Raw genomic sequence first — 15,886 nt, 5'->3', positions numbered from 1 at the left:
ATCTTCAATTGGTGCATGTATTTTATCACCTTCATCAAACACATCCAGTGTATCCTGTTGAGTTGTAACAGCCTGATAGAGTGGTATCATGCGTAAGCCCTCCACCACCTCACACCCCTCAACTACCTCACCCCCCCCCCCCTCAACTACCTCACCCCCACCCTCCATCACCTCACACCCCTCCAACATCTCACCCCCCTCCACCACCTCACCCTCACCCCCCTCCACCACCTCACCCCCCTCCACCACCTCACACCCCTTCACCACTTCACCTCCCTCCACCACTTCACCACCTCACCCCCCTTCCACCACCTCACCCCCCCCCCCTACACCACCTCACCTCCCTCCACCTCCTCACAACCCTCCAACACCTCACCCCCCTCCACCACCTCACCCTCACCCCCCTCCATCACCTCACCCCCACCCCCCTCCAGCACCTCAGCCCCCCTCCACCACCTCACACCCCTCCAACATCTCACCCCCCTCCACCACCTCACCCTCACCCCCCTCCACCACCTCACCCCCCTCCACCACCTCACACCCCTTCACCACTTCACCTCCCTCCACCACTTCACCACCTCACCCCCCTTCCACCACCTCACCCCCCCCCCTACACCACCTCACCTCCCTCCACCTCCTCACAACCCTCCAACACCTCACCCCCCTCCACCACCTCACCCTCACCCCCCTCCATCACCTCACCCCCACCCCCCTCCAGCACCTCAGCCCCCCTCCACCACCTCACACCCCTTCACCACTTCACCCCCCCTCCACCACTTCACCACCTCACCCCCCTTCCACCACCTCACCCCCCCCTCCACCACCTCACCTCCCTCCACCACCTCACACCCCTCCAAAACCTCACCCCCTCCATCACCTCACCCTCACCTCCCTCCATCACCTCACTCCCACCCCCTCCAGCACCTCACTCCCCTCCACCACCTCACCCCCCCTCAACTACCTCACCCCCCCTCAACTACCTCACCCCCCCCCCCCACCACCTCACCTCCCTCCACCACCTCACACCCCTTCAACACCTCACCCCCCTCCACCACCTCACCCCCATCCTAGGCTGGGTAACTGAATCTTCTGTATCAGTGACAGGTTCGGAGCACGGTGTGTGGGGGGGGGGGGGTCTTGGCACAGGGATGAGGTGCCAGATTGACAGAGAGATGAGGGTGATGTGTGTCGTGGAGGAGGGAGGAGGTGTAGCTCACAGATCACAGATAAGCATCAGTGAGAATATGAGAGGCCAGATGGTAATCGTTTTAGAGGAAATGAGACTATACCATCGCAAAGGAAACCACAGGAAAGAGGCTGACCTTGTGCACCTGTACTGCTGCTGCAGAGCTTTCGGGTTACACTGCAGACAGACACAGAGACATTGTGGTGTCCTAAAACTGTTCTCATCAAAAACAGGGCCAAAAAGTTCTAAAGTATCCATACTGAGGCCTGGATTGTACTGTGGGTGGATAATGGTGCAATATTTTGCATTCTACTTATAAGGTAAGCATTTCTGTAACACCTTCCTGGTTTCTCTTTAAGATGGAGGCATAAACAATAAAGCCATTTGATTGGAAGATCAGCCTATTTATTTTTGGTACTTTCATGTAAAAAGTTAACCCAGATTTGTATGTGGGAACTTGTATTTATGAGCTAAATTTAAACCTACAATTCAAGCTTACAAACGCTTTTGCAAGACTTTAATCCCATTCCTACAAGCAGTTCATCTCCGGGCTTGAATATACTATTCTTCATAAATGGGTGCGAGTTGACGCTCCTGAAATAGACGTAGGCACAGATGGAGAGTTAATCTAATGAGAAAAAAGTAAATGTCACAACACCACCCTTGCACTTTGGAGAGCAGATGTTGAAATGTCACGATGCTCAGGCTTAAATTAAGAGCAATACCTGTTAAGAGAAGGCTTCTGCAGGCAATTTATTTTTAACCCAAATTACTGAATGTTCTGTGTGATGAGAAGTATCATCTGAGAAATATATGAGTGGAGAATAATCCTCCCTGTAGAAAACATGTCTCCCCGGCTTCTGTTTCAGATGGTAAATTGGTTTCACAGATTGTCGATCTAGCCCTGTTATTGGTGCTCCACAGTTACTTTCAATGTGCAATTTTGAAACCATGATACTCAGCTGTGGGCGGCAGCATGATGAGAATACTGCACAGGAAAAGGGATGTAAAATGGACAAGCACATACCTGCATTTATTTATACCAGTTCAAGTCCACATCCACATCAAACAAGTAGAGAACATGTCTAACTGAAGCTACTTCACCAAAATGTCCGCCTACGAAATACTGGGCAGCAGACAGCTCAAATTGTCAAAATAGAAGTACAATCAGATAGTCAAATGTCAGGTCAAAAGCAAATAAATCTGTATTTTCAGTTTGACTACTCATAGCGCATTTATTTGTGCAGATGTTTGTTCTCTGAGCTGACACTATTGAGGCCAAATCTCTCGCCAGACCACAATCGCTTGAAGAAGAAGTGAGGCCATGGGTGGTATGCTGTAGCTGATGCTCATTGCTCACCAACACAGGAAGTCATTTTTGGTTGTTGCAAGGCTAAAATTAGCCAAGTAGACTTCTGTGCAATGACATCCGGGTAATACTAAAGGAATGATGGTAATACCACATAAAAAAAACATTGGTGGGTACTAAATGTTACTAGTTACAGAGTAGTAACAAGTCTGTGAATCCCTTATTGGGCTTGTTCTACAATTGTGGCCTAAGCATGTTGACAAGGTAGTTTGTCTTTGAGAGTAAATGCATGGCATCCACTCTCTTCTCTGTTTCTCATTTCAGCATCTGTCTCAGTTGGTGAACATGCAAAAAGCAACAGCATCAGTAGCCAAAGATAATTGATAGGCTCTAGTCGAAAATAAATGTGAAAACAAAGAGAACAGGCAGGCTTTGAAAACACATGACTCTAAGAGCTTAGTAGCCAAGAACTCCTGAAAGTGTTGCTTGTTTTTTAATGGCTGTGTTTTTCCCTCCGTATGCAATTTTCTTGTGGGATGTGGATGTAGCATCTCAATCATCTGTACTATATAAGCAAACATGCTCTGGTTCATCCCTTCATGGGGATTTGACTGTGACTGATATTTACTGAGATTCTTTTGGCAATGGTTATGCATACTTTATCCTCTGTTTGGTTGATGGTTGATGATAGCACTGTTGAAGGATGCACCACTGGCTATTTCTATATTTTGCTCTTTAAAAAATGATAAAGTCACAAGTTTCAGAAAAAGCTAATATTACAAATGTATATATTTTTTATATGGTTGAATTATAACATTTAATGGTCTAGTGCCTCTTATCTGATCAGACCAGCTCTGTAGCCTTCAGTCGACTGTGTCTGTTGTGATGTACATCTACTAATATCATTTCCATCTGAACATTGCTTAATATCACAATAAATATATATTTGTGTTCTCTGAAACGGTCTTGCCAGCCATTGTCACCTATTTTATTCCATCAGGAGCCCCACTTCAAGGTGCTCATGCTAATTTCTTAACTTGTCAAACCATTTACACACCGTAGGGCAGAGAGTCTGTCGTCTGGTATTTATACAGAGAATAAAGGTATGGAATGTAAGATGGTATGAAACAAGCATGAGGCCAATGAAAGTCCTCTTTCAAACATAAAGAATACTAAGAGTACGTTCCAAATGGCACCCTATTCCCTCTATAGTGCGGGTGCCATTTTTGGACGTTCCCACAGTACTTCTGCATGTGGTCAGTGGATGAAAGGTTCCAAGGACGGGTTGTTTTGGAACGTGCAGCCTTGTGTTAAATGCCAAGCTAATTATGTGCTTGGCCTCATCGTTAGCTGAAGAGAGGGACCAGCTATGAGTCTGCTGTGATTATGGTTAGTAATGGCTGACCTGTTGGTTCCACTTCAATGAACCTGGAAGGAGTGGAGGGGGGGGGGGGTTTAGAGCTTGCAACCCTTCCTGTTATTAGGGCTGTAGTCCAAACACGTTAATTTTACCTCCTCAACCCTTGCATAAGCGACTTTCCCTCTGGGGAATCCACGTCGAAACCGGATGCAGTTTGATTGCCGTCTTAAGTAGAGGTCCAATTCACAAACGTTGCCCCCTCGGCCCTAGATTTAGGTCGAGGGAGCTAGTGAAGAACTTTGATCACTAGTGGGGTTGATATGACTCACAATTCAATGCTAACTGTAGACACGTGTTAAACTCCGGTGGCTGCGAAGTGTAAAATCTAATCAACAAGGCTGCGTTTTCGGCATGTGAGACAAAATTATGACGCAAGCTTGCAAAACAATGTATATAAATGACGTTAATTTTAGTGTTGGCAAATGGGAATGACGCTCAAATTGGCTTAGTCTAGTACTGAGGAGCCTATAAAACATACAGTTGAAGTCGTAAGTTTACATACATCTTAGCCAAATACATTTACACTCAGTTTTTCACAATTTCTGACATTTAATCTGAGTAGAAATTCCCTGTCTTAGGCCAGTTAGGATCATCACTTTAATTTAAGAATGTGAAATGTCAGAATAATAGTAGAGAGAATTATTTATTTCAGCTTTTATTTCTTTCATCACATTCCCAGTGGGTCAGAAGTTTACATACACTCAATTAGTACTTGGTAGCATTGCCTTTAAATTGTTTAACTTAGGTCAAACGTTTCAGGTAGCCTTCCACAATCTTCTCACAATAAGTTGGGTGAATTTGGGCCCATTCCTCCTGACAGAGCTGGTGTAACTGAGTCAGGTTTCTAGGCCTCCTTGCTCGCACACGCTTTTTCAGTTCTGCCCACAAATATTGAGGTCAGGGCTTTGTGATGGCCACTCCAATACCTTGACTTTGTTGTCCTTAAGCCATTTTGCCACAACTTTGGAAGTATGCTTGGGGTCATTGTCCATTTGGAATACCCATTTGCGACCAAGCCTTCACAATTAACTTATTGTGGGAAGCTGGTAGAAGGCTACCCGAAACGTTTGACCCAAGTTAAACTATCTAAATGCAATGCTACCAAATACTAATTGAGTGTATGTAAACTTCTGACCCACTGGGGATGTGATGAAAGAAATCAAATCTGAAATAAATAATTCTCTCTACTATTATTCTGACATTTCTTTACTGATAGTCCCTCAGTGAAGTACTACATTCAACGACTTTTGAGAGTGAATGTATAGTGTAAATTCCCTTATGCATCTCTTCTCTCCTGTCAGTCAGTCTGTCCCGCTTACCAACTGTCTGTGTGTCTGTCTGTCTAGTCCCATTTCATTTCAGACATATATTTTCAGACGCGGGAGAGATATCACTGTATTGTCGGTCAAGGGCTCTCAAATTCTGTTAATGTCCTTTGCCCTCCAACCCTCCACCACCCACGCTGCCAGTTCTACCATCTGTCACATTGTGGCTTGTTTAGTCAAAGTGGGTGAAGTGAGCGTAAAGCATTATTGTGGCATTAATGTGGTGGGCCGCGTGAAGAGGGCATTGTCTTCTTCTGGGTTGCAGCACAGTCATGTTAAAACATGGCCCAACACCAGCACTCACACCACAGTAGACTCAGTTACAGTAAATGAATAATGAAGTTTCTGAGACAGTTCTGATTAGACTGCAAAGGTTTTACTGATTTCAGGGGAAACATCCTGATGGTACTTTATGTGGAGCTAATGATGACTCTAATATACACCAGACAAAAACAAACTATTAGGTAACGAGTCACCAGTTTCATGCAGTTTGTGTGAAGTCTACAGTATGTGAGAATCTCACATTGAAGTAGCTCCTTCTCATTCTCCACAGGAACCTTGGAAGAGAGGCAACATGACCAAACAGAGATATGGTCGCTATAGCAACATGGAGGAGGATGAGTATCATGTCCCTGATAACCATGAAGAAGAGTTCTTGGTGCACATCCTTCCTGCCAGAGCCTCCGAGTCAGACAGAGACTATGCAGGTACAAACTCTAGTCCCTGACAATCTATTAGATAGAATAATAGAATTAGAGCAGGTAAAAAGTAGAAAACAGAGAAATTGTTCTTCCATCTTGTATTAAAGGTATGATTAGCTATCCACACATGACAAATACAAAGTACCTATAATTAATATACTATATATCTATAATTAAACTTAAAATGTAATATGTAAAAAATAAAAAGGTTTTACTTTGCATTGTGTATTTTGCGAGACGTTTTAAGACATTCAAGCACAAAGTAGATTTAGACTAGATTAGAAGCTCCATTGTGCACCAGTCTAATAAGAAGTAAGTAAATAAAGTGTGGGCAAGAACAAGTGTGACATCCAAACCCAATGTGAGACAGAAAGCGGAGCTGTAAGTGAGATCTCATGCTGCTGAGAGAGACCTCTGTGTGGATCTCTAGAGCCATCTGTAGGCCAATCAAATCCACACTGTGGGAGAGATACAATTATCCTGAAATTAACGGGGAGAGAATAGCATAAATTGTGTCAGTAAACTCCTCATGGATTATGGATGGTCTGTAGTAATACCACAATCAGGGGCCGCAGGGGCACACAGCTGCTCTGTAGTAATATTACAGTCTGGGATCCCACAGATGCTCTGTAGTAATACCACAGTCAGGGGCCCCACAGCTTCTCTGTAGTAATACCACAGGGGCCCCACATCTGCTATATTGTAATACCACAGCCAGGGGCCCCACAGCTGCTATATTGTAATATTACAGTCAGGTTCCCCACAGCTGCTCTGTAGTAATACCACAGTCAGGGACCCCACAGCTGCTCTGTAGTAATACCACAGCCAGGGGCCCCACAGCTGCTATATTGTAATATTACAGTCAGGTTCCCCACAGCTGCTCTGTAGTAATACCACAGTCAGGGGCCCACAGCTGCGCTGTAGTAATATGACAGTCAGGAGCCCCACAGCTGCTCTGTAGTAATACCACAGTCAGGTTCCCCACAGCTGCTCTGTAGTAATACCACAGTCAGGGACCCCACAGCTGCTCTGTAGTAATACCACAGTCAGGGGCCCACAGCTGCTCTGTAGTAATACCACAGTCAGGGACCTGCTCAGCTGCTCTGTAGTAATACCACAGTCAGGAGCCCCACATCTGCTCTGTAGTAATACCACAGTCAGGGGCCCACAACTGCTCTGTAGTAATACCACAGTCAGGGACCTGCTCAGCTGCTTTGTAGTAATACCACAGTCAGGAGCCCCACATCTGCTCTGTAGTAATACCACAGTCAGGAACCCCATAGCTGCTCTGTAGTAATACCACAGTCAGGAGCCCCACATCTGCTCTGTAGTAATACCACAGTCAGGACCCCACAGCTGCTCTGTAGTAATATGATAGTCAGGAGCCCCACATCTGCTCTGTAGTAATACCACAGTCAGGGACCCCACAGTTGTTCTGTAGTAATACCACAGTCAGGGGCTCACAGATGCTCTGTAGTAATATGACAGTCAGGAGCCCCACAGCTTCTCTGTAGTAATACCACAGTCAGGGACCCCACAGCTGCTCTGTAGTAATACCACAGTCAGGGACCTGCTCAGCTGCTCTGTAGTAATACCACAGTCAGGAGCCCCACAGCTGCTCTGCAGTAATACCACAGTCAGGAGCCCCACATCTGCTATGTAGTAACACCACAGTCAGGAGCCCCACATCTGCTCTGTAGTAATATTACAGTCAGGTTCCCCACAGCTGCGCTGTAGTAATACCACAGTCAGGGACCCCACAGCTGCTCTGTAGTAATACCACAGTCAGGACCCCACAGCTGCTCTGTAGTAATATGACAGTCAGGGGCCCCACAGCTGCTATGTAGTAATATGATAGTCAGGAGCCCCACATCTGCTCTGTAGTAATACCACAGTCAGGAGGCCCACAGCTGCTCTGTAGTAATATGATAGTCAGGAGCCCCACATCTGCTCTGTCGTAATATGACAGTCAGGGGCCCACAGCTGCTCTGTAGTAATATGACAGTCAGGAGCCCCACATCTGCTCTGTAGTAATACCACAGTCAGGACCCCACAGCTGCTCTGTAGTAATATGATAGTCAGGAGCCCCACATCTGCTCTGTAGTAATACCACAGTCAGGAGGCCCACAGCTGCTCTGTAGTAATATGATAGTCAGGAGCCCCACATCTGCTCTGTAGTAATATGACAGTCAGGGGCCCCACATCTGCTCTGTAGTAATATGACAGTCAGGGGCCCCACAGCTGCTCTACCTTTGGCTGTGTTACTATGGATACAGTAAGATGTTTTTTGTTTTGTAGGTAGAATAACACTCTATACTTCCATCTACTGGAACAACTTGCAATTGCCACATCAACCAAAACTGTTGAGATTAATAATAATTATATTCTTTCTTTAAAGATAGGGACATTTCCAGATCCTCCTACGCTCAGAGTATCAGCTCCACTTCAAGTGTACGTGATTTTCCTCAGTTCTTCTTTTACATTGCACAATTTGCCAGTTTACATCCAATCAACAGTGAGTTTAAACCCATTATTTAAATATGATATTAATGTTTATTGCCATGTTTTGTCTTGCTTGTAGGGCAGCCCTATCATACCCCCACGGCATCCCAAAAGAGGCCTCCCTTGTACTTCTCCAGGTAACTGAAACCCAAATAATTACTGATTGAAGCGCATATAAGAGTTGGTAGAGTTCCAATACAGACACTCCTTGGTCAAGTTTCAAGTTTGGTCAATGGATCCATGGCATTGTTTTGAATAGGAAATACCGGACCTTCTGTCAACCGCCAACTGAAGCCCAGAAAACCAAGGAGGACCCAGTTAGGTAATAATCACCAAACAGGAGTTGTCTTTTTATCTTTATTTAACTAAGCAAGTCAGTTAAGAACAAATTCTTATTACAATGACGGCCTACCCCAGCCAAACCCAGATGACACTGGGCCAAGTGTGCACCGCCCTATGGGACTCCCAATCACAGTGGGATGTGATTCAGCCTGGATTCAAACCAGGGACTGTAGTGTCACCTCTTGCCCTGAGATGCAGTGCCTTAGACCACTGCGTAACTCCGGGGCATATCAGTAATCATTGGTGATAATAATGTCATCCATTAATATCAGTTTTGATTGGGATAATTGATAATAATCGGTGCATGCAGAAAATGACTGCATTTATTCCAATTCATAAACATGATGATGTCAAGATGGTGATATAGCACAGCAAAGGTAATCCAGTTCAAGAGCTGTTGTTTTACAGATGGCAGAGCACAAGTCATGGAGCCTACAGAACAGGTAAATGTTTTACACTGTTAAAAAAAGCAGAAATTAGCAGATGTTAATGCGAGTGTAGCGAAATGCTTGTGCTTTTAGTTCCGGCAATGCAGTAATAACCAATGAGTAATCTAACCTAACAATTCCAAAACTACTACCTTATACACACAAGTGTAAAGGGATAAAGAATATGTACATAAAGATATATGAATGAGTGATGGTACAGAACAGCATAGGCAAGATGCAGGAGATGGTATAGAGTACAGTATATACATATGAGATGAGTAATGTAGGGCATGTAAACAAAGTGGCATAGTTTAAAGTGGCTAGTGATACATGTATTACATAAAGATGCAGTAGATGATATAGAGTACAGTATATACATATACATATGAGATGAGTAATGTAGGGTACGTAAACATTATATTAAGTAGCATTGTTTAAAGTGGCTAGTGATATATTTGACATCAATTTCCATCAATTCCCGTTTTTAAAGTGGCTGGAGTTGAGTCAGTGTGTTGGCAGCAGCCATTCAATGTCAGTGATGGCTGTTTAACAGTCTGATGGCTTTGAGATAGAAGCTGTTTTTCAGTCTCTCGGTCCCTGCTTTGATGCACCTGTACTGACCTCGCCTTCTGGATGATAGCGGGGTGAACAGGCAGTGGCTCGGGTGGTTGTTGTCCTTGATGATCTTTATGGCCTTCCTGTGACATTGGGTGGTGTAGGTGTCCTGGAGGGCAGGTAGTTTGCACCCAGTGATGCGTTGTGCAGACCTCACTACCCTCTGGAGAGCCTTACGGTTGTGGGCGGAACAGTTGCCGTACCAGGCGGTAATACAGCCTGACAGGATGCTCTCGATTGTGCATCTGTAGAAGTTTGTGAGTGCTTTTGGTGACAAGCTGAATTTCTTCAGCCTCCTGAGGTTGAAGAGGCGCTGCTGCGCCTTCTTCACGGCGCTGTCTGTGTGGATGGACCAATTCAGTTTGTCCGTGATGTGTACGCCGAGGAACTTAAAACTTACTACCCTCTCCACTACTGTCCCATCGATGTGGATAGGGGGGTGCTCCCTCTGCTGTTTCCTGAAGTCCACAATCATCTCCTTTGTTTTGTTGACGTTGAGTGTGAGGTTATTTTCCTGACACCACACTCCGAGGGCCCTCACCTCCTCCCTGTAGGCCGTCTCGTCGTTGTTGGTAATCAAGCCTACCACTGTAGTGTCGTCCGCAAACTTGATGACTGAGTTGGAGGCGTGCATGGCCACGCAGTCGTGGGTGAACAGGGAGTACAGGAGAGGGCTCAGAAAGCACCCTTGTGGGGCCCCAGTGTTGAGGATCAGCTGGGGTGGAGATGTTGTTACCTACCCTCACCACCTGGGGGCGGCCCGTCAGGAAGTCTAGTACCCAGTTGCACAGGGCGGAGTCGAGACCCAGGGTCTCGAGCTTGATAACTAGTTTGGAGGGTACTATGGTGTTAAATGCTGAGCTGAAGTCGATGAACAGCATTCTCACATAGGTATTCCTCTTGTCCAGATGGGTTAGGGCAGTGTGCAGTGTGGTTGAGATTGCATCGTCTGTGGACCTATTTGGGCGGTAAGCAAATTGGAGTGGATCTAGGATGTCAGGTAGGGTGGAGGTGATATGGTCCTTGACTAGTCTCTCAAAGCACTTCATGATGACGGAAGTGAGTGCTACGGGTAGTCGTTTAGCTCAGTTACCTTAGCTTTCTTGGGAACAGGGACAATGGTGGCCTTCTTGAAGCATGTGGGAACAGCAGACTGGGATAAGGATTGATTGAATTATGTCCGTAAACACACCAGCCAGCTGGTCTGCGCATGCTCTGAGGACGCGGCTAGGGATGCCTTCTGGGCCTGCAGCCTTGCAAGGTTTAACACGTTTAAATGTTTTCCTCACATTGGCTGCAGTGAAGGAGAGTCAGCAGGTTTTGGTTGTGGGCCTTGTCAGTGGCACTGTATTGTCCTCAAAGCGGGCAAAAAAAGTTATTTAGTCTGCCTGGGAGCAAGACATCCTGGTCCATGACAGGGCTGGTTTTCTTTTTGTAATCCGTGATTGACTGTAGACCCTGCCACATACCTCTTGTGTCTTAGTAATTGAATTATGACTTTACTTTGTCTCTATACTGACTCTTAGCTTGTTTAATTGCCTTGCGGAGGGAATAGCTACACTGTTTGTATTCGGTCATGTTTCCGGTCACCTTTCCCTGGTTAAAAGCAGTGGTTCGTGCTTTCAGTTTCACGAGAATGCTGCCATCAATCCACGGTTTCTGGTTTGGGAATGTTTTAATCGTTGCTATGGGAACGACATCATCAATGCACTTTATAATGAACTCGCTCACCGAATCAGCGTATTTGTCAATGTTGTTGTTGGACGCAATGCGGAACATATCCCAGTCCGAGTGATCGAAGCAGTCTTGAAGCGTGGAATCAGATTGGTCGGACCAGCATTGAACAGACCTGAATGCGGGAGCTTCTTGTTTTAATTTCTGTCTGTAGGCAGAAACTAAAAAGCTCTGGGAAAGACACTTAAGATTTACAAACAAAAACATTTTCCAAACTGGAAAAAGAGTGCCAAATTTAAAATACATTCCTCTTGATATTCCTCTTTTCCAGAACATGCTACTCCCACCAAGGTAATAGTCCCTCTAATCTATTTATCAGTATTATGTTTCTAAGTCCAGTATGTTCGTTTTGAAACCTTTGTTGAGACTTTAATACTGTTTGGTTCCAGGTCCCCACCATCCTTACCGAAGGACCTAATGAACAAGCTGTCTGGGCTGAACCTCCAGAGGCCCTGCAGGAGAGAGTGAGTTATTGTCCATCTGCCTAACACCATAGGGACATTTAGGGGACACTAATGCAATGTTATATGGAGTATTAGTGCCACCTGTTGGTTGAATGTGATTCCACCATGACCCATCTCAGAAATTACATTCACCTATAGTTATATTTCCAATTGAAAGAGAATTGTAAAATGGGTCTGTCTCTTTTCCTCTCCAGCAGACAGAGAAGACAACAAAATGTAAGAGGTTAAATCACTAATATTGTATGCCTAATTTTAGCTAAACGTCTATTTTTGGGTGAATCTATCTACATGGATGCAGTGTTTGCGGTCCATAAAACGTTCTTGCTAAAACTGACTAACACGTAAATGAATAGCTATTAAGGATGGTTGCTTCATGTTCATCACGTATAACGTATGCTTCATATTAATTATAGGTGGAATGCAATACACCCTCAAATAGTGAGTACAATTTAAATTCCATATTAAAGAAACCAAACACTCTAAGGTTGTAATAATGATAGAAATGTTAACATATTTTAGGTAATTGTTTAAGGAGAGAGCAAACTATCCAAAGATATTCACTGGACCTTGAATCTCAACTCAACACAGACATAAGGTACATGGGAGGAATTTTCGTGAAGGTCTTTAAAACCACTACAATAGTTCATGAGTATTTTTCTATGTTTAAGATAACACATTATTTGATTTTTGAATTAGGTTACAACAAAGGCACAATACCCCAGGTAAATAAGACCTTGTCATCTCAACATTTTGTATAGTTCAATTGCATTTATCTCCAATTTACCTATAGAAAATAAACTACTGTGTCGGGTAGGATGAATGCAATTGAAAGCCTGTCTTATTTTATGCCATGTAGAAGAGTCCTCAGTGAAGCGCCAACAACACCATGAGTGGCCTCAAACCAAAGATGACGTGGAGCAGCATGACTTTGTCCCCAAGGAAAGACCGTGTCAGGTATGCTGCCTGAATACACCAGGCACATCTCCAAATGGGTGATATCCACCAAATCAAACAGGACAATGATGTGCTTGAAGATTACTTGGAAGTAATGAAAGAACCAAAACTATGACAGAAAATGCCAATGTACTGTAGCTTACATGATTGGCCCGTTTATGAAATTACAATATGCTTTATTTTTTTCCAGACATACAATGAACAAGACTGGTACATAGGAGCTTGTGATCGAGCAGAGGCTGAACATGCCTTACACCTGGTGAATAAGGTTTGTAATGTGAGGTGTTATTTAAGTAATGAGGCACGAAGGGAGCACTGTATATGTCACGACTTCTGCCGAAGGCGTTGCCTCTCCTTGTTCGGGCGGTGCTCGGCGGTCGACGTCACCGGCCTTCTAGCCATCATTGATCCATTTTTCATTTTCCATTGGTTTTGTCTTGTCTTCCCACACACCTGTTTTCAATCCCATTCATTACCTGTTGTGTATTTAACCCTCTGTTTCCCCTCGTGTCTTTGTCAGAGATTGTTTTATGTCAAGTGTTGTTTTATGTTGCACAGGTGCGCGACGGGTCCTCGTACCCATGTTCGTTTATGTATGTACGTATTTAGTGTTTGGAGCATGTTAAGTGGACTTATATTAAAAGACTCCATTTACACTCCGTTTGACTCTCCTGCGCCTGACTTCCCTGCCACCTATACACACGACTCTGACAGTATATTTTAATGTACAGTAGTAATTAAGTAATATTAATGATACAATCTATATAAAATGATTACGTACTGCTTATGAATGTGTTATGTATGGGTTGTAACTATGAAGTCATTGTATATGTACTCTTTCAATAAAGTGTTACCCAAATTTCTCCCTAACAGAATGGGGCATTTTTGGTGCGGAATTGCTCAAGGAACACGAAGAGCGAACCCTTTGTCTTAGCAGTGTTTCATGACAAGAGAGTTTTCAACGTTCAAATTCGGTTCATTGATAGCACCTCCAAGTATGTCCTTGGGACTGGGCAAAGTGCCAATGATGTGAGTAGACAAGTAAGAACGAGTACTTTACCTTCGTAGACTTTACTTTAACTTTGCTTGAGTAGATTTGAATTGACTTTAACGCAGAGATCCGCCATGGCCGAAACAGCGCCACTTTGTTATTGTTTTTGTTTTGAGGAAATGAGCCTCCAGCATCACAGTAAAAAAAAACATGGTAGTAGGCCTATATACGCTGCTGTTCTACCGCACGTGCAATGAACAAACACTGTGTTTGTTGTTTTAAAGTAACATCTTTGTGGTTGTAATACTGCAAACAGACGTGGCAGTTTCACCGATATGGATTGTTGCTTTAAGTATCACTCTATCACACTTTAAGTATCAAGCTTATCCTTACATGGCTTACATTAATGCTTTATTTTCTCCCTAGATGTTTGATTCTGTGGCAGACATCGTCAGATTTCACTCCATATTCCCTGTCGTCCTGATCAATGGGAGGAACCAATTAGCTAACAGATATCAGGGGAACTGTGTGTTGACATACCCAATCACAAAAGAGGTTGTCAACCAACTGTTGGAATGAAAGGCCCTCTGTGCCCAAGCAATAACTATCACATTTTGTCTGAGTTGATCCAATGGATTTGTCTGTATTTATCTGTTTTGTAATGTGCTATATTTTACTATAAATTGTCACATTTCGCTCTCTACTCTGTACATAGACTCACCATTGTCTTGCCTCTGAGTACATGTACTGTATAAACATTATGTAAACTTGCCTAAATAAAAAGTTTTAAGGAAGCATTGAGACTGACTTAGAAATATGTTTTTATGTTGCAAAAGTAAAACATATAATTCAAGTATAAATCAAGGAGTCACTGCTAATACAGACCAGGAAGGCAATTTCTCTGTGTCACACTTCTGTGTGAAGAACAAATCAATAGATATCTAACAAAGATTTATGGATGAATACCAACAGGTCCATTCAGTTGATGAGTTACCAGCCTCATCAACTGAGCACCCACCACGTCTATTTCTACGGGCACAAGCACTGTTCATGACACAAACTTTTCACACCCCTCTTGTTGGTGGAGAGAATTTTGCAGGTTTAAAGCTCATTTCCTGCAGTTCTACACATTTTGTCATGGGGTGCAAAGAACATTTTATAGTTTTAAAGCAAATGTTCTTGCAATTATATACATTTTGCCATGTATAGTGTGTATTAATGTGATATTTGAGTGACTAAAATTAAAACAATATCTATGGCCTGAAAAAACAAAATAAAATAAACGTTAGCTGACATGGGCTTGTTGATCTGGACATATCAAACAAGTTATTAATAGCACTGTAAGTAATGCAATGACTGACATTGTAACGGTTTTCTTTAGGTGAAGTAGAGGCGGACCAAAATGCAGCGTGGTTGAAACTGTACACGAATAAACTAACAAAACAACAAACGTGCGAAAACCTAAAACAGTCCTATCTGGTGCAAAACACAGAGACAGGAACAATCACCCACAAACACACAGTGAAACCCAGGCTACCTAAATATGGTTCCCAATCAGAGACAATGACTAACACCTGCCTCTGATTGAGAACCATATCAGGCCAGACATAGAAATAGACAAACAAGACATCCAACATAGAATGCCCACTCAGATCACACCCTGACCAACTAAAACATAGAAACATACAAAGCAAACTATGGTCAGGGTGTGACAGACATGACAAGAGGAACTGATGATGCACTTCCCAATTTCGAAATTGCACCTTGTGCATTCTACTATTACAACATTCAAGAGTACATTTAAAGCCGGACTGAGTTCCGGCTTTAAACGTGTATTTATATATAAACATGTTTTGGGGCTGGGGGCATGCCCCAGTGTTTGGGAAACACTGGTCTACTTGGTCACAGTCATGTA

General features: G+C 43.8%; 1 protein-coding gene across 5 annotated transcripts; it reads left to right on the top strand.

Annotated features, from left to right (window-relative positions):
- Positions 1-1,259: 1,259 nt before the first annotated feature.
- clnk (cytokine dependent hematopoietic cell linker) lies at positions 1,260-14,772 on the top strand. Of its 5 annotated transcripts, none has more exons than XM_020509160.2 (16): positions 1,260-1,506; positions 5,794-5,947; positions 8,340-8,392; positions 8,523-8,580; positions 8,703-8,765; positions 9,194-9,228; positions 11,834-11,853; positions 11,952-12,026; positions 12,221-12,242; positions 12,440-12,464; positions 12,546-12,621; positions 12,723-12,748; positions 12,883-12,980; positions 13,171-13,248; positions 13,854-14,009; positions 14,398-14,772. In XM_020509160.2, the coding sequence occupies exons 2-16, from the start codon at positions 5,815-5,817 to the stop codon at positions 14,548-14,550; spliced, it is 1,071 nt and encodes a 356-aa protein (XP_020364749.1). In that variant the 5' UTR covers positions 1,260-1,506; positions 5,794-5,814; the 3' UTR covers positions 14,551-14,772. The 5 variants fall into 5 exon arrangements, 4 of the variants coding, with proteins under 4 accessions (XP_020364749.1, XP_020364747.1, XP_020364746.1 ...); XM_020509158.2 differs by having other exon boundaries at positions 1,322-1,506; positions 12,224-12,242; positions 13,854-14,021; XM_020509157.2 differs by having other exon boundaries at positions 1,322-1,506; positions 13,854-14,021.
- Positions 14,773-15,886: the final 1,114 nt, after the last annotated feature.

The sequence above is a fragment of the Oncorhynchus kisutch genome, linkage group LG19, assembly GCF_002021735.2.
Source record: "Oncorhynchus kisutch isolate 150728-3 linkage group LG19, Okis_V2, whole genome shotgun sequence".
In the NCBI taxonomy this organism is placed as follows: Eukaryota; Metazoa; Chordata; class Actinopteri; order Salmoniformes; family Salmonidae; genus Oncorhynchus; species Oncorhynchus kisutch.
The sequence above is the reverse complement of the archived record's forward strand: the minus strand, read 5'-3'. Positions and strand labels throughout refer to the sequence as shown.